Source organism: Anomaloglossus baeobatrachus, chromosome 2, assembly GCF_048569485.1.
Source record: "Anomaloglossus baeobatrachus isolate aAnoBae1 chromosome 2, aAnoBae1.hap1, whole genome shotgun sequence".
Lineage (NCBI taxonomy): Eukaryota > Metazoa > Chordata > Amphibia > Anura > Aromobatidae > Anomaloglossus > Anomaloglossus baeobatrachus.
The window spans coordinates 314,145,706-314,167,810 of record NC_134354.1 but is presented as its reverse complement, the minus strand read 5'-3'; the positions used below and the strand labels follow the sequence as shown (position 1 = coordinate 314,167,810).

The window sequence follows — 22,105 nt, the reverse complement described above, 5'->3', positions numbered from 1 at the left end:
CGTCTCTTTTGCACCACTAGAAGAACGGACCTAGGTAGGTGCCATTTCGCACACATTGCCTTTGTCTCTGTGATTATTAACAGAGATCATTCCACACACCCTCCAAGTAAGGGAGGAATTGCTTTACTTACTTATTATATCCTTCTGTGAGTTAACAGAGGTATTGCACTCTGCCATAGTCTGCAGCAGAGTCTTTGCACGGTGGACCCTGACTGTCTGATACTCCTTTAGGTTATCAGACAGCCCCCCGTAACATTAGGACTGAGCCAAGGGTCTGGCAGTTATGGCAGAATATCAGCAGTTACACCGTTACATACAAGTACTTGAGTCACGGCTCAAGAGTATAGAGGGTAAACCTCAGACCATGGTGACATCTGCACATGATCCTCGACTTGCTCTGCCAAACAGATATTCTGGCGATGCCAGATCATGTCGTGGTTTCATTAGTCAGTGTCAGATACACCTAGAGGTCAACTCTTCTCGCTTCTCTACGGAGAGGTCCAGAGTAGGCTTTATCATCTCCTTACTTCAGGACAAAGCCTTAGAATGGGCGACTCCCCTATGGGAGCGCTCTGATGTGGTTACTCTTAGACATCAAGACTTTCTTGATGCTCTTAAGGCGGTATTCATGGGTCCGCAGGTTACCCATGATGCGGCCCTGAGACTGTTAGATCTATCTCAGGGTTCGTTATCCACTAGTTCTTATGCCATTGCTTTTAGAACTCTGGTGGCAGAACTAGATTGGCCAGAGAAGGTGTTGATTCCTATCTTCTGGAGAGGGTTGGCAGGCTATGTCAAGGATGCTCTTGCTACTCGTGAGGTCCCTGCTTCTCTGGAGGACTTGATCACAGTAGCAACGAGGATCGATGTACGCCATAAGGAACGTAGACTCGGTCTCTTCCTCACGCCCTAAGCATCGGGCTATTCCAGTTGTTGAGGGTCCACTACCATCTTCCTCAGCATCTGAAACATCTCCCACTCCTATGGAGTTAGGTCATACGTCTTCCAGACTACGCAAGTCTGGTCCTCCTATATGTTACGTATGTCGTCAGGCTGGGCACTATGCCAACAAGTGTCCTAGTCATCAGGGAAACTCCCTGGCCTAGTAACCATTAGAGGGGGGTTACTAGAGACGTCTTCTGCACCCTCTAAGTGTTGTATCCCAGGTCAGCTCTCGTTATCTGAGAATACATGGCCTATTATGGCTTTTGTGGATTCCGGAGCTGACGGGACTTTTGTGTCCTCAGGATTTGTAAAGGGACACAATATTCCCTCTATCATGTTAGAGGCGCCTATTCCTGTCCGTGTTGTTAATGGAACTATGTTGTCTGACTCCATTACATTGAGGACAGTTCCCTTGCGCCTTTCCCTGTCTCAGGGTCACATAGAGGAGATTTCTTTTCTTGTTTTGCCTGAGGGTATAGACGACATCCTTCTGGGTCTCCCATGGCTTCGGACTCATGCTCCTCACATTGACTGGGAGTCTGACAGCATTATTAGTTGGGGTTCAAAATGTCAGTCCCGATGTCTTCCCTTACCACCTAAGGTCATTGCGGTTGCATATACTGATCTCTCTCCCATACCTACACCCTATCTGGATTTCGCTGACGTGTTCTCCAAACAGGGTGCTGAGGTTCTTCCACCCCATAGGCCGTATGACTGTGCCATAGAACTTATCCCAGGTTCGGTTCCACCTAAAGGCAGGGTTTACCCCCTGTCGATACCTGAGTCGGAGGCCATGTCGACCTATATAAGAGAGAGTTTAGAGAAGGGGTTCATTCGTAAGTCTGTCTCTTCCGCGGGAGCTGGGTTTTTCTTTGTTCGGAAGAAAGAGGGTGATTTGCATCCCTGCATAGATTACAGGGGTCTCAACGCAATCACAATAAAGAACAAATACCCATTACCTTTAATTTCGGAGCTCTTTGACAGATTGAGAGGAGCTCAAGTTTTTACAAAGTTGGATCTGCGGGGTGCGTATAACTTGGTACGAATTCGAAAGGGTGACGAATGGAAGACCGCTTTTAACACCCGAGACGGTCACTATGAATACCTCGTCATGCCTTTTGGGTTATGTAATGCACCCGCAGTATTTCAGGACTTCGTAAACGATGTGTTCAGGGATTTACTGTTATCCTCAGTAGTAGTGTATCTGGACGACATCCTGATTTTTTCTCCTGATCTGGAGACTCATCGTCAGGATGTCATTCGTGTCCTTTCCCATTTAAGGGAGCACTCAATGTTTGCTAAACTCGAGAAATGTGTATTCGAGCAGTCCTCATTGCCTTTTTTGGGTTACATTATCTCACAAGAGGGCCTGGCTATGGATCCTGCGAAGCTCTCTGCTGTCCTGCAATGGTCCGAACCTCATTCCTTAAAGGCGGTGCAACGCTTCTTAGGATTCATAAATTATTACAGGCAGTTCATACCCCATTTTTCTACTTTGGTGGCCCCTTTGGTGGCCTTGACTAAGAAAGGTGCTAATCCCAAAGCCTGGTCTACTGAGACATCTCAGGCTTTTGAGGCAGTAAAAAGACACTTTTCAACTGCTCCCGTTCTTCAAAGACCCGATGAGAGTAAGCCCTTCCTCTTAGAGGTTGATGCCTCTTCAGTGGGTGCTGGTGCGGTCTTGTATCAAAAGAACGGTGCAGGTAGAAAAAGGCCGTGTTTCTTCTTTGCGAAAACCTTTTCACCAGCAGAGAGAAACTATACCATTGGGGATAGGGAACTGCTCGCCTTGAGATTAGCCTTGGAGGAGTGGCGTCACTTGCTGGAAGGAGCGAAACATCCTTTCCAGGTCTATACAGACCATAAGAATCTGACGTACTTACAAACCGCTCAGCGTCTGAATCCTCGCCAAGCCCGCTGGTCCTTGTTTTTCTCCCGCTTTCACTTCTCCATCAACTATCTGTCTGGGAGTAAGAATAACAAGGCAGACGCCCTGTCTCGCTCTATGCTTTCTACCCAGGAGGAGATTGACGAACCTCGTCTTATCCTTCCCTCCAGGGTTTTTCATACGCTCTCCCCTGTGACGTTAGACCAAATCCCACCGGGCAAGACCTTTGTTCCGCCTGATCGACAGAATGATATACTGTCATGGGCCCACACCTCAAAGGTGGGTGGGCATTTTGGTATTAGGCGGACACGAGAGTTACTGGAGAGGTGGTATTGGTGGCCACACTTAGCCAGCCACGTCAAGAGATATGTCGGTTCCTGCTACTCGTGTGCTCGCAACCGTCCATTACGGCAGAGACCGGCTGGACTCTTGCATCCTTTACCAGTGCCAGATAGACCATGGGAGGTGGTAGGCATGGACTTTGTGGGTGATCTTCCATGTTCACAGGGACATAGATTTGTGTGGGTCATTACGGACCATTTCTCCCGGATGGTTCATCTCGTACCGTTATCGAGAATCCCATCTTCCAGGGTACTAGCCAAACTATTCCTCAAGCATGTCTTTAGGCTTCACGGGATGCCAGATCGTATCATTTGTGATAGAGGCCCGCAATTTACTTCCCGTTTCTGGCGAGATCTTTGTAGCCTTCTGCAAATTGAGTTGAATCTCTCTTCGGCATACCATCCGGAGACCAATGGTTTGGTTGAGCGTACCAATCAATCTATGATTATATACCTTCGACACTTTGTTGCTGAGAACCACGATAACTGGTCCTCCCTCCTACCCTGGGCAGAATTTGCCCTTAACAATTCGCTGGCTGAGGCCACTGGGCAGACACCGTTCGTACTCAATAATGGGCAACACCCTAGGGTACCGGTACCATTTCCCGCTGCTGCACCTCCTCCTCTTGTGGCCGACTGGGCAACTAATGCCAGAGAGGTTTGGGATCGGACTCAAGAGTCGATCCAAGCAGCTAAGGACCGTATGAAGACTGTGTCCGATCGGTTTCGTCGCCCGGCTCCTGTCTTTTCTCCAGGGGACTTTGTGTGACTCTCTGCAAAACACGTGAGACTTAGAGTGAGCTCTGTCAAATTTGCTCCTCGCTTCCTGGGTCCTTATGAGGTTCTTCGACAGGTAAATCCTGTAGTCTACCAATTGAAGTTACCCGTCCATCTTAAGATTCATGACAAATTCCATGTCTCACTGCTAAACCCGGCTATTTTACCTCACGCTCGTGAAGTGCACTCTCCTGCCTCTGATTCCTCTCGCTCTAGCTATGAGGTACGAGCCATAGTTGGTTCTAAGATGGTTAGAGGGCGCAGGTTCTTCTTGATAGATTGGGAGGGTTACGGCCCGGAACATCGCTCTTGGGAGCCTGAGGAGGCTGTCCATGCTCCCGACTTAGTTGCCGATTACCTGCGTCGCCGGGAGGGGGGCCCTTGAGGGGGAGGCACTGTTACGGTTGCTGCGAGCACTGGAGACTAAGTCCAGATTTCTTGCTACTGCACATGTGCGAGCGCTGGAGACTAAGTCCAGATTTCTTGCTACTGCACATGTGCGAGCGCCGGAGACTAAGTCCTATCTTGGAGCCATTGCACATGTGCGGGTGACATCATCGCTGACACGAGGTCACATGTCTCTGACACCTTCTATGCCGATTGGTCGCTGGTCATGTGCTTGTGATGCCTTGCTCGGTGATAGGCCAGCATGACGTCACTCCTGTCGTTCTGGCAGCGGATTGGCTCTGGTGTCCTCCATCTTGGATGAGGCACAGAGTCTATATAAGACCCTGACACACGCCGCATGGCGCTCAGTCCTCTTGGTTCATGCATAAGAGTAGACGCTCTGTGCGCGTTCCTCTAGGCATTCCTCTGTCTATGCTAGGTGAGCGCTACCGGCAGGGTAGCGTTCTTATACCTTACAGCTTCGGCTGCTGTCCGTATCCTTACCTCTTAGGGGAGCGGACATAGGCAGGTGCCTGAGGCACATGGTCTGGCTGGGCCTTGTGGTTCGACTCGTAGGTGGACGTTGCCGCTAGGGTAACGTTCCTTATACTGCGTCTGGCAGTTGTTCGTATCCTCGCACACTAGGGGAGCGAACAGAGGTAGGAGCTTTGTGCGGCTTACGCTGCTGTTCGTCTCTTTTGCACCACTAGAAGAGCGGACCTAGGCAGGTGCCATATCTAGTGGTTCGTGTCCTCGCACACTAGTGGAGCGAACGCAGGTAGGAGCTTTGTGCGGCTTACGCTGCTGTTCGTCTCTTTTGCACCACTAGAAGAGCGGACCTAGGTAGGTGCCATTTCGCACACATTGCCTTTGTCTCTGTGATTATTAACAGAGATCATTCCACACACCCTCCAAGTAAGGGAGGAATTGCTTTACTTACTTATTATATCCTTCTGTGAGTTAACAGAGGTATTGCACTCTGCCATTGTCTGCAGCAGAGTCTTTGCACGGTGGACCCTGACTGTCTGATACTCCTTTAGGTTATCAGACAGCCCCCCGTAACAACGGGATTCCTTGCTAACCTCTCCTGTGTGCTGTCGGGGAGAAGGGAAAAATCGACTTTACATACCGGTTATTAGTTTTTCCAGAGCCACGACAGCACCCTCTCTTTTCCCTCCCTTATTTCTGTTCTTACATACTTTGGCGTTGGGCCTTTTGTCACCAGGGTGGCTTTTTTTTTTTCTTTTGTCCACAGGTGTTGCAAAAAAATAAAAATAAAAATTGGATATGTCAGTGTCATGTATGCCAGCTATGCATATGTCGGAAGTAATATTCTCTTTCATAAATATGTGTACAAATATGTGTCATACTAACTAAACGGAAGTCCTCTCATGCTCTGTAAACCACTGAAGTGTATCGAGAGGCTCCACCTTTTAAAAGCTGTAGGTTTTCTGTCCTTCGGGGTGGGTGGACCCTCTGTCCTGGGTGCTGTCGTGGCTCTGGAAAATCTAATTACTGGTAAGTAAAGTCGATTTTCATCATCCTATCTTATTTCTTTCTTGGCAAAGCCAAAGACTTATCAGCAGCCCCTCGTATATGTGTCCCTAGTATGTAATGTGTAATGGTCGTGTCTGACCATACAGGGACATGATCTACTCATACCACAGCTCCTGAGCAGGGGAGGAAGTAAAAAAGTATATAAATATTACAGCAAGGCATCGCAAATTATTCTTTCTTTGAAGTAAAACATTTTTTTAAAAACAGGCAGGGCAATGGTTTACTTCACAAAAAGAATCAGCTGTGATCATATGCTGTATAGTCTTTATACACATTTATGTCCTCCCCAGGAGCTGTGATATGATCAGACCATGTGCGGTCACCACGTCCATTACACAGTACATAACATACAGAAGATTATCTCAGCACAGGAACATTTTATATAACATCCAATTGTGTAATTTATTATTACATAATCTATTGATTATAATTAATTTTGTTTGTGGGAAAACCCTTTTAAGAAAAGTCTAGAAGATGAAATTAGGAACTTTTGATTACAGGAGATAATGTTAAATCACTATCGGTAGCAGGACAGGGAGAATGGGAAGGGTGGTAGACTTAAATAGGGAAGGCGATAAACTGCATTGTCACAGGTTTTCTGGGTAAAGGCCACGTCACACTAAGCAACATCGCTAACAACATTGCTGCTAAGGAACGACTTTTGTGACGTAACAGCGATGTTGCTAGCGATGTTGCTGTGTGTGACATCCAGCAACAACCTAGCCCCTGCTGTGAGGTCGTTGGTTGTTGCTGAATGTCCTGGTCCATTTTTTAGTTGTTGCTCTCCCGCTGTGAAGCACACATCGCTGTGTGTGACAGCGAGAGAGCAACAACTGAATGTGCAGTGAGCAGGGAGCCGGCTTCTGTGGACGCTGGTAACCAACGTTGCTGGTGGGATCGCTGGAACGTCGCTTAGTGTGACATCTCACCAACTATCAGGTTGTATCGTTGTTGGGATCGCTGGTAAGTTGTTTAGTGTGACTGGGCCTTTAGCGACGCTCCAGCGATCCCACCAGCAACCTGACCTGGCAGGGATCGCTGGAGCATCGCTACACGTGGAAGTATGCTGTGCTTGGTAACTAAGGTAAATATCGTGACGGTACCTTAAGAGTGATCAACTTAATGACTATTCTCAAGTGGATGAGCAACCAATTCAATTAGCACAGGGATAACATGATGTAGAGGTTAGACAAAATAGTCACTCAATGCCTCATTTAGGAAAGACTGAAATGGGTGGGGCTAGGGGTGAGTTGAGGCAAGGAATTACTGATAAGTACAGTAATCAAAACAAAAATGAATATTTTTGATATTTACACAGTATTGGGTGAATTGTAAACATATTTTTGAGGTGCAGATGGCATGAGTGTGCAAGTGAATTCATATAAAATGTGATGGAAACATCCAAGTCAAGTATAACCCAAAACAGAGGGTGTATGGCAGGCTGAAAGGTAAAGATTAGGCTTAATCTAGGCTACTAGATGACAGAAACAAAGGTATGAGGGATAGTTTCTCTAATGCTATTCAGCACAAGAAAATTAAGTTTGAGGTGTGTACTAAGATTGCCACCATTTGTGTTCTGAGGTTCAGCGATAGGAACATGTGCTTCCTCCAGCGTTCTTTTGAGCATTTCAAAGGGCGGCATGGTGGCTCAGTGGTTAGCACTGCAGTCTTGCAGCGCTGAGGTCCTGGGTTCAAATCCCACCAAGGAGTTTGTATGTTCTCCCCGTATTTGCGTGGGTTTCCTCCCACACTCCAAAAGACATACAGATAGGGACTCTAGATTGTGAGCCCCAATAGGGACAGTGTTATTTATGTATGTAAAGCGCTGTGGAATTAATAGCGCTATATAAATGAATAAAATTATTATTATTATTGTTTGGCATTCAGGTTGTGACAGGAGCATGCTTATGGGCAGGCAAGTGTTTCTACTTTATTTTTATTTTTTTCTATATATTTAGTTAAACTCAAAAGGTTAATCTAAGCCCGGTCACTTTTAACATCAGATAGCGGGATCATTGGCATCACGCATTCAGTTATCTGCTCATGTGGGCAAACGGCAGATATCATGCACCTGTCCTATTTATGTAAAGAAACATTCTAGCCACCTTTAACTCTACTGCCATTTATATGTTCATATACAGTTTATTGTTCTGTTTTTAGAACCAGCCCTGCTCACTTCAGCCTTGATTGGTGAGTGGGGCCAATAACCTCACATATATGACATCAACAGATATCTGCTGGCATGTGTGTGAGCGGCAGGTATCGCAGATCTATCCTATTCTATAGAATAGGACAAGTTTGCTCTCATAGATAACAAAGTATAAACAAGGGCTTATATATCACCATTTAACAGTAGCAGTGGAACAATAGGTGTCTGTAATGTTTCTTTAAATAAATAGGACAGGTGTATGATGGCAGTAGTGTGGCAGCCTTGTGGCCCGGGGCCAGTACCTTCTTTCAATTACACAGCATTAATGTAAAATTGGTGCCTAAATGAATACACAATAAATAGAAATGTAACCATACTGCAATCTAAGTATAGATGACGTGCAGTTATAAGGGCTTAAGGCAGGGCTGCACAACATACGGCCTGCCAAATGATTATTGTGCTGCTGGCGGCTCCTAATCTCATATTCTGTATTCAGCTGTATTTGCGCCTTTTAGGCACTCCAGGACAGAGGCAGAGGCGTGGAGAGTAGCGCGCATTATCCCCGACGTGCAGCAGTGTAATGACGTCATCACGCTGTGACCTCATCACACTGCTGCTTTCGCTGGCGCTGCAGTGTAGAGGAAGGTGCTGGAAACTGTAAGCGCTACAGGAGCCAAAGATTATATATACTATTATAGGAGTAAAGAAGGGGAGTTGGTCTTGCTATGAGGACCCCTTATCGGGCCAGGGAGATTTTGTAAAGGGTGAACAGTATGTAGGGGGCAGTGTGGGATATGTTGGTGATGTGTGTGGGACATTATAGAGCAGTGAGAATGTGGGGGACATTTTTTAGAGTAGTGCCATGTGTAGGGGAACATTATGGAGTGGTGCATGGTGTTGCAGACATTGTGGAGTAGTACAGGTTGTGGGGGACATATGGAGTGGTCTTAGATATGTTAGTAAGTGGCTCCTGCTTCCCTGCTGCACTTCCTGTGGGTCCTCCTGGCTGTGTTCAAGTCCTGTCCTCTGCTTTTTCTTTCTGGTTCTTTTGCTCTCTGCTTCTTCTTGTTTGCTTAGCTCTCTGTTTGCTCTACTCATTCTCCTCCTTCTTCCTCTTTGCTCTGCTTCTCCTGCACTGTGTTTTCCTTTTCACCTTTTCTTTCTCCCGCGCTGTACTGAACAAGCTCTGCCCCCTTTCCTGATTGGCCATTCTCCTCCTGGCATCTCTCACAGCTCTCCGATTGGAAGAAGACGCTGCCCTGTCACTCCCTCCTCCCGCCTCCCCAGGGGCCGCACAGTGTGCAGTGTGGGCGAGTCTGCATTTCTGTGTTGCGGCCGCCTGCAGCTATTCAAACAGTGTGGGCCCCCAGGGGCCTTAATCAGCTGTTTAGTGACCGTCCCTGGGCAGCCCCGCTGGGATTTATGAAAGTGAAAGCGTACACACAGAGGGCAGCCACCGCGGGCCCCCTCAGCTCACGGGCCCCATAGCAGTGCCCTGGCCTGCCTCTATTGGCGGTATGCCACTGCTTTGAGATTATGAATAGGATTTAGTTGAGTTTCTGCTCCAAAAGCTCTGTGTAAGTTGGCTGTGTTCACAGTAAGAAGAATTTAACAGAAAGTGAGCAAAAGCTCTCCAAATCCTTCTCGAATTCTCAAAACTTGTTTCTGCTGGTGTATTAATGTAACCCCTTTTTCTTTTTTTGCTGACCTTTGATTGATTCAGTATGATAATGTGGTGTAAGGACCAAAAGATGTTTTACACCACTGGTTTAAGACTTCAGACCTCATTTGCGTATATTTATATAACAAGAATTCTTTCTTTTTCCATTAATGATTTGGTAAAGTGGGAGTATAATATGGAGTAAAAAAAGGCACTTGAAACATGTTTTCTTACATTCGCTTGTTGTTTTACAATTACGTCCCCGTTACACGCTTCGATTTATCTAACGATCTCATGAGCGACGTGACACACCCAGATCGTAGTTATGATTTGCCGAGATCGCACATAGGTCGTTTATTAGTGGTCACACGTAACGATCGCACAAGCGACGCAAAATCGTTCAGCGATATATTGTTTGACCAAGGAGGTCGTGTGGATGTTGTTCGTCGTTTGCAGGGTGTCAAACGTACCAATATGTCTGCTGCGATCCAAATGATGAACAATATTTTGAAAATGAACGACGTGTTAGCGATCAGCGATTTTCAACCTATTTGCGATCGTTCGGAGTCGCACGTAGGTGTCACACGCAACGACGTCGCTAACGATGCCGGATGTGCGTCATGGAAACCGTGACCCTGACGACATATCGTCAGATAAATTGTAGTGTGTAACGCTGGCTTTAGATTAGAATTAATACATTCTTTGTTTTGAAGTATTCTCTTAAGAAATTAGCTAGAATATCCAGAATGTCCTGTATTTGTTTTCCTAGGTCAGAGCTGTGCACATTGGAATAATTATTCCCCTGCAATGAGCACTTGTGAACAGTGGACTCAAGCTCTTGCTGATGAAAGACAAGCCAAAGAACACTTTAATATCAACATGTTAGGAAAAATGCCTTCACCAAAAAATGAGAAGGGTACCATTTTATATTTTGTCATCATTCAGTTCATTTTTAACATTCCTTCTCTTAAATCTCATTTTTATCTCCAAACAGGAAGCACGAGAGAACCTTCTCTCTACTTTCGTGCAGTACTCATTAGAATCGATGACATGGATTTTCATCAGGTAAGAACATAGAAGGCAGTTGGAAGAATTTGTATCTCATTAAGACAATTATCTGAACCTAAATTTGGCATATTCAAATAGAATAGCTATCCATTTGGCTCCATATACCTGACAGACACCAACAGAGTTTACTCATGACTTCTGTTAAATGCAAAAGAGCTCCCATCAATTGTTATAAACGGTATTACAACTCAACATGTGATCAATACCACAAACTTCACAAAAGAGTATATTATACCAATATGATTAATTTTATTAAATAGATATTTAAAACATACAGAATTGAATCAATAGAAAATATATATAGTCAAATATTTTGCAGACAAACTATTATACTGGGGTCACTCACCGCCTTATCATACCAATTATATTTACCAATGCTTGAAATAAATATTCACAGAATTAATAATTAATGATAAATAAGAAATCTATCCCCTTAATTATTATTATGCACCAAAATTAATAAAAATACCAATTCTGTCCAGCAGACAAATAGTGCCTCAAGTCCTAAGTTGATCAACCTAACAAAGCAAGGACTAAAATATAAATTTTAATATATCACTTTAAAATCATTAAATAAAGTGCAGTGCAAAAAAGTGTGCAAAAATAAAATTAGCATAGATCTCACCCGGTTCTTCACCACGAATAAACCACACACCACCGGATAGATGAGAGTACAGGTGGACCTGAGGGTTAACATAAGATGGGGTCCAGATTGAATATATACAGTAATATAATCCTAACCCCTGTCGTGCCCCATGCAGTTACTTCCGCCCTTACAAGGGCAGCAACCAAGTGTTACAAGCTGCCCTATGTAATTAAAGAGCCCTCCCAACACGTATCCCTCTCAGGGTCTAAATAGAGAGTTCATCAGGGGAGATTAAATAGATATAACCTGCAGTGGCAGGTATATACACATGCACACCGTAATGGTCAAATGTGCTAAATGGCCAGTGGAATATTATATATTCCATCTGGACCCCATCTTCTGTTAACCCCCCAGGTCCACATGTACTCTCATCTTTCCGGTGGTGCATAGTGTATTTGTGGTGAAGAACCGGGTGAGATCTATGCTAATTTTGTTTTTGCACACTTTTTTTGCACTGCACTTTATTTAATGATTTTAAAGTGATAGATTAAAAGTTATATTTTAGTCCTTGCTTTGTTAGGTTATGCAACAAAATTACCACTGTCTATACATCAAAGATAAACTATTATTACAGAGATTCTTGAATAGACCTACAAATAATGATTAGGGTTGCTACCCCTTTAAATGTTGTTATGCGGTTTCCCACAATTGAACAGCTACATAAGTCAAACACCTATATCAATAACAATTGGGACAACTATTCGTTTATAATTATTATTACTGTTACCTATTCCTTTAAATCCTATTATTAATATGACTTGACACAATGAAAAAAAACTCCTTGTATACAATTTTATAGGATTCAGTGCAAAAAATTGTGTAGTGCAAAAAGTATTAGTCACCATCCCTTTAAGAATGCTACAAGTGCACAATTGTATACCATTATCTATTGAAGTCCCTATTACTTTAAGAGAGGCTGTCCATGTGAATGCACACAAAAAATAGTTTACTCTAACCTAGTAATTAATTTTAGTGCCCTTAGCATATTAAGATCCCTTTAAACATCGTAAATACAGTTTAATAAGCATTGGATTCAATATCACTTGCAAATAGTGGTAGCAGTAGAGCCACCCGCCAACGCAACACACGTTTCAGCTATGAGAAAGGGTGTGCACACTGTAAAAAGCGAGGTGCTAGTAGTTGGGTTAATAACCCCTTGAAATATAATCAAATACACTGCACACTCAGAATTTGCTGATTAATGAAAAAAAAAAAAATTCTTCAACGCACTTTTCAACAATCTCATACGAAAGCATATAGACAAACACAGCTTCTTTTAATATGATAATAACCCAGTCTCTAGAGTCCATAGGACCCCAGGAAGTGGTCACGCCCTTTTAAATCAAGCTGTCCCGAAGCCAGGTGAGATCTCCAAAGTGGCAGGGAGAAAAATGAAGTTATGCAAAAGAACAGAAGCTCACAATTCACTACCCCACAGCAAAAATAGAAAAAGGCAGTAAAGCCCTGTAAGCAATGCGGTTTAGATGAAACTAAACAAAGCAAAAACAATTGTTGGGAAACTTTCTCCTTTCATCTCCATCGTGTGGATCTACCCTCTTCCAGAGATGGAGAATTCCATGAGGGAGCATGATGATGCTTTGAAGCAACGGTATTCCAGACCACTATGGTGGAGGCTGCAGCGGGGTGAGTTCCCAATTTGGCAGTTGCGGAGCTGGGATTCCTAGGGCTTCACAAAATTGAAATAGGTCTGTCGATGCTTTAAGTTTTACATCGTGTCCATTTCATTTTTTCTTACTGTCAGACTGAGTGGGCAGCCCCACCTATAGAGAATTTACTTCTTCCTCAGAGCTTCCAGGAGTGGTCGGAGCAGCCGACGTTTCTGTAGGGGTAACCCATGATAGATCCAGAAGTGGCTGCAGGGGGTTGTCCCTCATAGTCTATATTTCGTTGTCTTCTAGCTTGCGCCATAATGTCCTCTTTAAACTTGTTGTCTGTTACACAGCAAATTATGTTTCTCAGTGTAGGGGAGGACCCTTTTGGGCGGAGGGCTCTATGGGCTCTATCCAGGCTGATAGTGTGAGTAGTGGGAGCCTAAAAAGTTGTTAAATACAGTCTGTAGGATATTAGGAAGATTTTCATCATCTTATTGCTCTGGTAGACCTCTGACTCTATTGTTGTGTCTACGACCCCTGTTGTCAAGGTCTTTTACATGCCTCTGGTATTCACATAGAGTATCATGTTGTGCTGCAACGGTGGTCTGTAAGAGAGCCAAATATGCTCTGGTCTCGTCATGGTTTCCCTCCAGGGTTTCCATCCTATGAGCAAGGGCTGGATGTCCTGTTTTACAGCGGCAGTCTCAGAGTGACATACCTCGGTGACTTCAGATAATAGTATTTGAAAATCTGCTTTTCTGGGCAGTTGTTCTAAGTGGGCTTTCCATACACTTTCCAGGGCCTTTATTGGTTTTAAATGGGGTATCTGAGGAGTACCGACCTGATGGCGGCGCATACTGTGACATGCAGGGTGTGGCTGATAGCCTGAAATTTTCCAGGGTATCCCTGGCTGGGTCAGGATTCCTGGTGGTCTGGGGGGCTCCTGCCTTCTGAGGCCTCTCAGAGTTAGATGTCCCATGGGGGTTCTGCCCTGGGCCGGTGCGGATGTCTCCACAATAAGCATTGCCTGTTCTGCTCCTCCACAGTCACCTCTCTCCTCCACTGCTGAGCCTTTGGGGGAGGGGTCACCATCTTCCCCTGAACACCCCCAAGCCCACCTGATGAAGAGTCCAGTCATTGTGGGGAGACCCGGGGAGGACGCCTAAGGTCTCCGTCCTGCGACTGCATTCCCCAGCGCCAACTGTAACACCACGCCGCTCCACAGGCGCCATCTTTCCTGGACACAGTGCTACAGCCTTGGAGAATAGGAAGGTATCAAGGGGTCCAGAGACTGAGGAGGACGGCGAGGAAGGTGCTAATCTGTGCGGGGGGCGACCACGGGCCATATCGAGAGAGTCCAGGAGAGAGGTATCGTTAGTAGGAACCGCAAATGTAGCTGAAGCTGTGGGGAGCTCTGGAGGACACCTCTCCCTCCATCAGCTTACAGGACCGCTCCCTCAGAACTAAAGAAATTTTTTAAGGAATTTGAAGAAATTTCAGAATTTGTAACCTCCAGAAAAAAAATAGAAGAAAATTTGGAAAAACTAGAGAGTGACATTATGAGGATAAAGAGGCACAAATTTAATGGAGTGGTCCACTACACAGCATAGTGACCACACATCAATGTAAATCTCATAAAGAAGGCTTTTCTCAAATATCTTGTGTAGTCATTTGTGGCTCTGAGTGACGCTATTGCAGTCCGCTCATCCCCATCATGTGACTCCCAGGCTCCGTGACCTCTGAGATCCAGTGATGTTGCGTCCACTCCCAGTTGACCCGACATCACTGAGTCGGGACCCAGTCTCCCAGAGTCACTGGGATGTGGGTAGAGTTTCACCGATTGTTACAGCCCAGCATCTCTCCTTCGCTGTAGAGCGTCGCAAGCAGGAGCGATGCTGGGCTGTGATGAGCGGTGAAACTCTGCCCGCAGTCCAGTCACTCAGGAAGACTGGGGCTGGCATCAGTGATGTCGGGTCAACTGGACGTTGATGTGACATCACCGGATCTCAGAGGGCAGAGACCATGGGTCACGTGATGGGGATGAGTGGACCACAATAGTGCCGCTCAGAGGCACAATGTGTACTACACAAGGTATTTGAGAAAAGCCTTCTTTATGAGCTTTACATCGATATCTGGCCACTATGCTGTGCAGCGGACCACTTCTTTAACACAAAAGATTATAAAGAAGATATAGTCTATACATGGAGAAGAAATCAGGAACACTTTCCACAACTATCCTGAAGGGCCCCAAAAATGAATGGCAACGCTGCAGGAAAGTACATTGGGTAAATTTCGATCTGTCTGCCATGGACCTTGATTCCTCGATAGCCAACTTCAACTCTTTTACCTCCAATAGAGGTGAATATGATGAGACCTCAGCCCCTTCAGGAGAAGATGTTCGGATGCAGGAACAAAAAAACGGGGCACGTCAAAAGGTACAAACAGGATAAAAAAACAGTTATTTCAGGAGCAAAAAATAGAAGGTAACATGGCAATTTATTATGCCGTTATTGTTCTTTCACCCTTTGTGGTGTAGTATGAGCAACTTAAAGTACTATCAAAGGCATTGAACTTTGTGCCCACATGCAATTTGAATATTATGGACACTATTATGGACATTAATCGTTCTGTTAGATCATTCATCGTAAATAAACATTTATTTTGCAAAACCTGATTATTCTGTAGTTCCTGTGATAGTGATTATAATGATGACCCCAATTTAGGGCAAGCTAACAGTGATGTTTTTGCTGTTTGAAATGAATACAGTAATATGCTTTTAAAAGAACAATTGGCCCTTAGTACACTACACTACACAGTTTACAGGATTAGTCACTTGGTGTAATATGTGATATTGAACCACATCATTTTAGAATCCAAAATCCAACATATTATCCCACACATAAAAGAACAGCGATTTTGTGATCAATTTCAGGGGTTCATAGTATCATAGTATCATAGTATCATAGTTTTTAAGGTTGAAGGGAGACTCTAAGTCCATCTAGTTCAACCTGTAGCCTAACATGTTGATCCAGAGGAAGGCAAAAAAACCCCAATGTGGCAAACAAGTTCCAATGGGGAAAAAATTTCCTTCCTGACTCCACATCCGTCAATCAGACTAGTTCCCTGGATCAATACCCTGTCATAAAATCTAATATACATAACTGGTAATATTAAATTTTTCAAGAAAGGCGTCCAGGCTCTGCTTAAATGTTAGTAGTGAATCACTCATTACAACATCATGCGGCAGAGAGTTCCACAGTCTCACTGCTCGTACAGTAAAGAATCCTCGTCTGTGATTATAATTAAACCTTCTTTCCTCAAGACATAGCGGATGCCCCCGTGTTCCAGTCGCAGGCCTAGGTGTAAAAAGATCTTTGGAAAGGTCTCTGTACTGTCCCCTCATATATTTATACATTGTGATTAGATCCCCCCTAAGCCTTCGTTTTTCCAAACTAAATAACCCCAAGTCTTGGTATTGCAGCCCACCCATTCCTCTAATAATCTTGGTCGCTCTTCTCTGCACCCTCTCCAGTTCAGCTATGTCCTTCTTATATATCGGTGACGAGAATTGTACACAGTATTCTAAGTGCGGTCGCACTAGTGACTTGTACAGAGGTAGAAGTATATTTTTTTTCATGAACACGTATACCTCTTTTAATACATCCCATTATTTTATTAGCTCTTGCAGCAGTTGCCTGACACTGTCCACTAAAGTGAAGTTTACCATCCACCCACACACCCAAGTCTTTTTCTGTGTCTGTTTTACCCAGTGTTCTACAATTAAGTACATAATCATAAATGTTATTTCCTCTACCCAAGTGCATGACCTTACATTTATCTACATTAAACTTCAATTGCCACTTCTCAGCCCAATCCTCCAATTTACATAAATCTCCCTGTAATATAAAATTATCCTCCTCTGTATTGATTACCCTGCAGAGTTTAGTATCATCTGCAAATATTGAAATTCTACTCCGCATGCCCCCAACAAGGTCATTTATAAATATGTTGAAAAGAATCGGACCCAATACTGACCCCTGTGGTACCCCACTATGAACTGAGACCCAGTCCGAGTACGTACCATTAATAACCACCCTTTGTTTCCTATCACTGAGCCAGTTTTTAACCCAGTTACACATATTTTCCCCTATCCCCATTATTCTCATTTTATGTACCAACCTTTTGTGTGGCACCGTATCAAAAGCTTTTGAAAAGTCCATATACACAACATCCACTGCATTTCCCTGGTCCAGGCTTGAACTTACCTCTTCATAGAAGCTGATCAAATTAGTTTGACAGGATCGATCCCTCATAAACCCATGTTGATACTCTGTCATAAGGTTATTTTTCTTGAGATACTCCAGTATAGCATCTCTCAAGAACCCCTCAAGGATTTTACCAACCGTAGAGGTTAAACTTACCGGCCTATAATTTCCCGGCTCAGTTTTTGTCCCCTTTTTGAATATTGGCACCACATTTGCTATGCGCCAGTCCTGCGGTACCGACCCTGTGATTAAGGAATCTGAGAAGATTAAAAATAATGGTCTATCTATCACAGAACTCAATTCCTGTAGTACTCTGGGGTGTATGCCATCCGGGCCCGGAGATTTGTCAACCTTAGTGATTTCGAGGCGGCGGCGTACTTCCTGCTCGGTTAAGCAGGTAATATTCAAGGGTGAATTTATGGTATCACTGGTCATGTCATCTGCCATGGCATTTTCTTGTATAAAAACCGTAGAAAAAAAAGTCATTCAGCAGGTTGGCTGGAAAAGGATTCAGAAATTTGTATTCTAGTATTGATTCAAAATAGCATAAAAATAATTTAAAACCATATTAGAGAAGTGTACTTAAAATATTACAGAACAACAAAAGTGTGGTAATCCATGCATCAGATAAAGGGAGTTCTGTGGTGATCCTGGAAAATGTTTGTAGAATTCGTTAGGTTTCTTTATCATTAAGAATATTTAAAACCATTTACCATTGCCTGAGGATCCCACGACTTTATTTAAGAATACATTTAAAAAAATGACTTGAATAGTAACATCATCATCAAAAAAGAATTTGACTTTTTGTTGACAGAAAAATCCGGTCATAGCCATTTTCCATGCACTTCCAAAAGTCCACAAAGAAATTTTTCCTCCACCTTTGCACCCCATCGTCTCAGGCATTGGGTTGATGGATATTTACAACCCTTGATAAAAAGAACCTCTGGTTCCTTCAGGATAGCACGAATGTCTTGAAGAATTTTCGAGTTCAAGTGGGATGATGATATGAGTTTCTTAACAAGTGATAGAATTGACTTAAATTGGAGTCCTGCCCATGATACTGCAATAAGTGGCATTCAACAATATTAAAAAAAAAAAACACCGGAATTTGCATGGGGTTATTTAGTAATATATTGCAATGACCACAGACTACCTCTTGAAACACAACTTTTTTATGTATGATGGCAGTGTTATTTCCAGGTACAAGGAGCCGCAAAAGGGCTGAAATTTTCCCTTCTCTTGCGATATTGTATGTTGCATTTTGGGAGGAGATGTTCGTGTTCTTGTGCAATAATCCATTTGTAGATTGTGTGCTCTGGTCTCGTAATTTTGTTGACGATATACTCATCGTTTGATGACAAGGCGACCGTACCTGAGTGGCTATCATATAGTTACATAGGTTGAAAAAAGATCTAGGTCCATCAAGTTTAGCTTTTCTCCACCAATTATACATTTTGTCATTAAGTCACTTATAACCGACAATGTTGTGTGTACTGAGGAAATCATCCAGCCATTTTATAAAAGCTGTTATAGTATCTGTCATTAATACCTTTTGTGGTAGGGCATTCCACAGTCTGAGTGCTCTAACTGTAAAAAACCCTTTCCTATTTTGCTGCATGAATCGCTTTCTTCCGCTTGCAGTAATAAGTCATGTGCCAATCCTTTGTATTGAGTTGACCACACATCTATTTATACATATAAATGAGATCTCCTCTGAGACCTCTTTTTTCTAAGCTAAACATATCTAACTTTTTCAACCTCTCATCATATGGGAGGCCTTTCATTCCTTGTAGTGGTCTAGTTACCTGCCTTTGAACTGACTCTATCTTCTGAATGTCCTTTTTAAAATGTGGAGCCCAAAACTGGATCCCATATTCTAGATGTGGACTTACAAGTGATTTATAGAGGGGTAACAATATGTTGGGATCACAGGATCTAATCTTTCTTTTTATACACCCTAAAATCTTGTTTGCTTTAGCAGCTGCTGCCTGACATTGAGTACTGGTGCTAAGCTTATTTGTCATGAGAATACCCAAGTCCTTCTACTGTTTTGAATTACCGAGTTTACTTCCATTTAATGTATATGCAGCTATAGGATTTCTCCATCCTAGGTGCATTACTTTTATATTTAAATTTAAGATTTACTCGTTCTGAGGCACAGCAGTCTATTTCTTTTCTGGATTTCTTATTACTAGCCAACAATAAAAAACATAAATAAATGAAGAATCACAGATATAATGAAGCGGGAGTAGAATGTATATTAATATGATTACATGATTGGTGTTCAACCTATGCAATGCTCCCCCTTCTATATAATGGACAGATAAATGAATATACTCCTAAATTTAGTATACAAAAGATGTGTAAAACAACACACACAGAGTGTACATATTCAAAAAATTATCAAAATTGTATTACGTGTAATAGAAAAAGACAAAAGTTAAAAATATATCCTCATAAATGCATGTTGTGAATGGAGGGCTCCAAATAAGAAGTGTCCCCATTTGTTAATGACAGCACAAAAAAGATCAATATAGATGTTCAAGTAAGGTAAACCTATATACGTTAAAGTGCACATCTATATACATCACTATATGCTACAATGTTTTAGATCCAAATATGGGAGAGCAAGCCTGCAGCAAGTGCTCAATATGTATAGGAGAAACATCTCTATTAGAAATTATAAAGTTCGCTTACCCATAGTGAAGATATGCCTGAATTGCTGTCACCAAGCACAGAGGAGGACACACCGCTCCCAACTCCCGGACGTGCGTGTCGCGTTAGCTTCCTCAACAGGGGGAGAGTTTGAATATTTTTCTTTCTCTTAAAGAGTACCGAGCACCAAAGCATGGTAGACCTCATTCATCAATACATATCATTCATCTATTCAAAGGTATACTATAGTCCCTGACAAAAGTTCTGTCACTTATCCATGTTACAGTCATATGAAAAAGTTTTGGCACCCCTATTAATGTTAACCTTTTTTCCTTATAACAATTTGGGTTTTTGCAACAGCTATTTCAGTTTCATATATCTAATAACTGATGGCCTCACTAATATTTCTGGAATGAAATGAGGTTTATTGTACTAACAGAAAATGTGCAATCCGCATTTAATCAAAATTTGACTGGTGCAAAAGTATGGGCACCCTTATCAATTTCTTGATTTGAACACTCCTAACTACTTTTTACTGACTTACTAAAGCACTAAATTGGTTTTGTAACCTCATTGAGCTTTGAACTTCATAGGCAGGTGTATCCAATCATGAGAAAAGGTATTTAAGGTGGCCACTTGCAAGTTGTTCTCCTATTTGAATCTCCTATGAAGAGTGGCATCATGGGCTCTTCAAAACAACTCTCAAATGATCTGAAAACAAACATTATTCAACATAGTTGTTCAGGGGAAGGATACAAAAAGTTGTCTCAGAAATTTTAACTGTCAGTTTCCACTGTGAGGAACATAGTAAGGAAATGGAAGAACACAGGTACAGTTCTTTTTAAGCCCAGAAGTGGCAGGCCAAGAAAAATATCAGAAAGGCAGAGAAGAATAATGGTGAGAATAGTAAAGGACAATCCACAGACCACCTCCAAAGACCTGCAGCATCATCTTGCTGCAGATGGTGTCAATGTGCATCGGTCAATAAAATACAGCACACTTAGCACAAGAAGAAGCTGTATGGGAGAGTGATGTGAAAGAAGCCGTTTCTGCAAGCACGCCACAAATAGTCACCTGAGGTATGCAAAAGCACATTTGGACAAGCCAGTTACATGTTGGAAGAAGGTCCTGTGGACTGATGAAACAAAGATTGAGTTGTTTGGTCATACAAAAAGGCGTTGTTCATGGAGGCAAAAAAACACGGAATTCCAAGAAAAGCACTTGCTAACCACAGTAAAATTTGGTGGAGGTTCCATCATGCTTTGGGGCTGTGTGGCCAATGCCGGCACCGGGAATCTTGTTAAAGTTGAGAGTCGCATGGATTCAACTCAGTATCAGTAGATTCTTGACAATAATGTGCAAGAATCAGTGACGAAGTTGAAGTTACGCAGGGGATGGATATTTCAGCAAGACAATGATCCAAAACACCGCTCCAAACCTACTCAGGCATTCATGCAGAGGAACAATTACAATGTTCTGGAATGGCCATCCCACTCCCTAGACCTGAATATTATTGAAAATCTGTGGGATGATTTGAAGCGTGCTGTCCATGCTCGGCAACCATCAAACGTAACTGAACTGGAATTGTTTTGTAAACAGGAATGGTCAAATATACCTTCATCCAGGATCCAGGAACTCATTAAAAGCTACAGGAAGTGACTAGAGGCTGTTATTTTTGCAAAAGAAGGATCTACAAAATATTAATGTTACTTTTATGTTGAGGTGCCCATACTTTTGCACCGGTCAAGTTTTGTTTAAATGCGGATTGCACATTTTCTGTTAGTACAATAAACCTCATTTCAATCCAGAAATATTACTGAGTCCATCAGTTATTAGATATATGAAACTGAAATAGCTGTTGCAAAAACCCAAATTGTTATAAAGAAAAAAGGTTAACATTAATAGGGGTGCCCAAACTTTTTCATATGACTGTATGTAAATAAAAGCTTATAGCCTGACTTTAAATTCATCTATTGGTTTCATAAATTACTCTTTTGAAAGCTGAAACCCTTCCAACTTTGGTTTAGGTTATGAAAATAAAGTTGTTGCAAAGCTGAAATATTGATCATTTAATAAACACAGAAAGGTCAGATTTTGGCAAGACAAACGTTTTGTTGCCTTGTCATATAATGCACCCAATCCTAGTTTACATCC

At 42.9% G+C, this 22,105-nt stretch overlaps 1 protein-coding gene across 3 annotated transcripts in view; it reads left to right on the top strand.

The window, feature by feature from the left end:
* Positions 1-22,105, top strand: part of BLTP3A (bridge-like lipid transfer protein family member 3A) — a 698,660-nt gene that overhangs the window by 436,785 nt on the left and 239,770 nt on the right. For all 3 annotated transcript variants that reach the window (XM_075335894.1, XM_075335893.1, XM_075335895.1), the window contains exons 10-11: positions 10,474-10,620; positions 10,699-10,769. In XM_075335894.1, the coding sequence (XP_075192009.1) occupies positions 10,474-10,620; positions 10,699-10,769 (218 nt within the window). The remainder of the gene's footprint in view (positions 1-10,473; positions 10,621-10,698; positions 10,770-22,105) is intronic.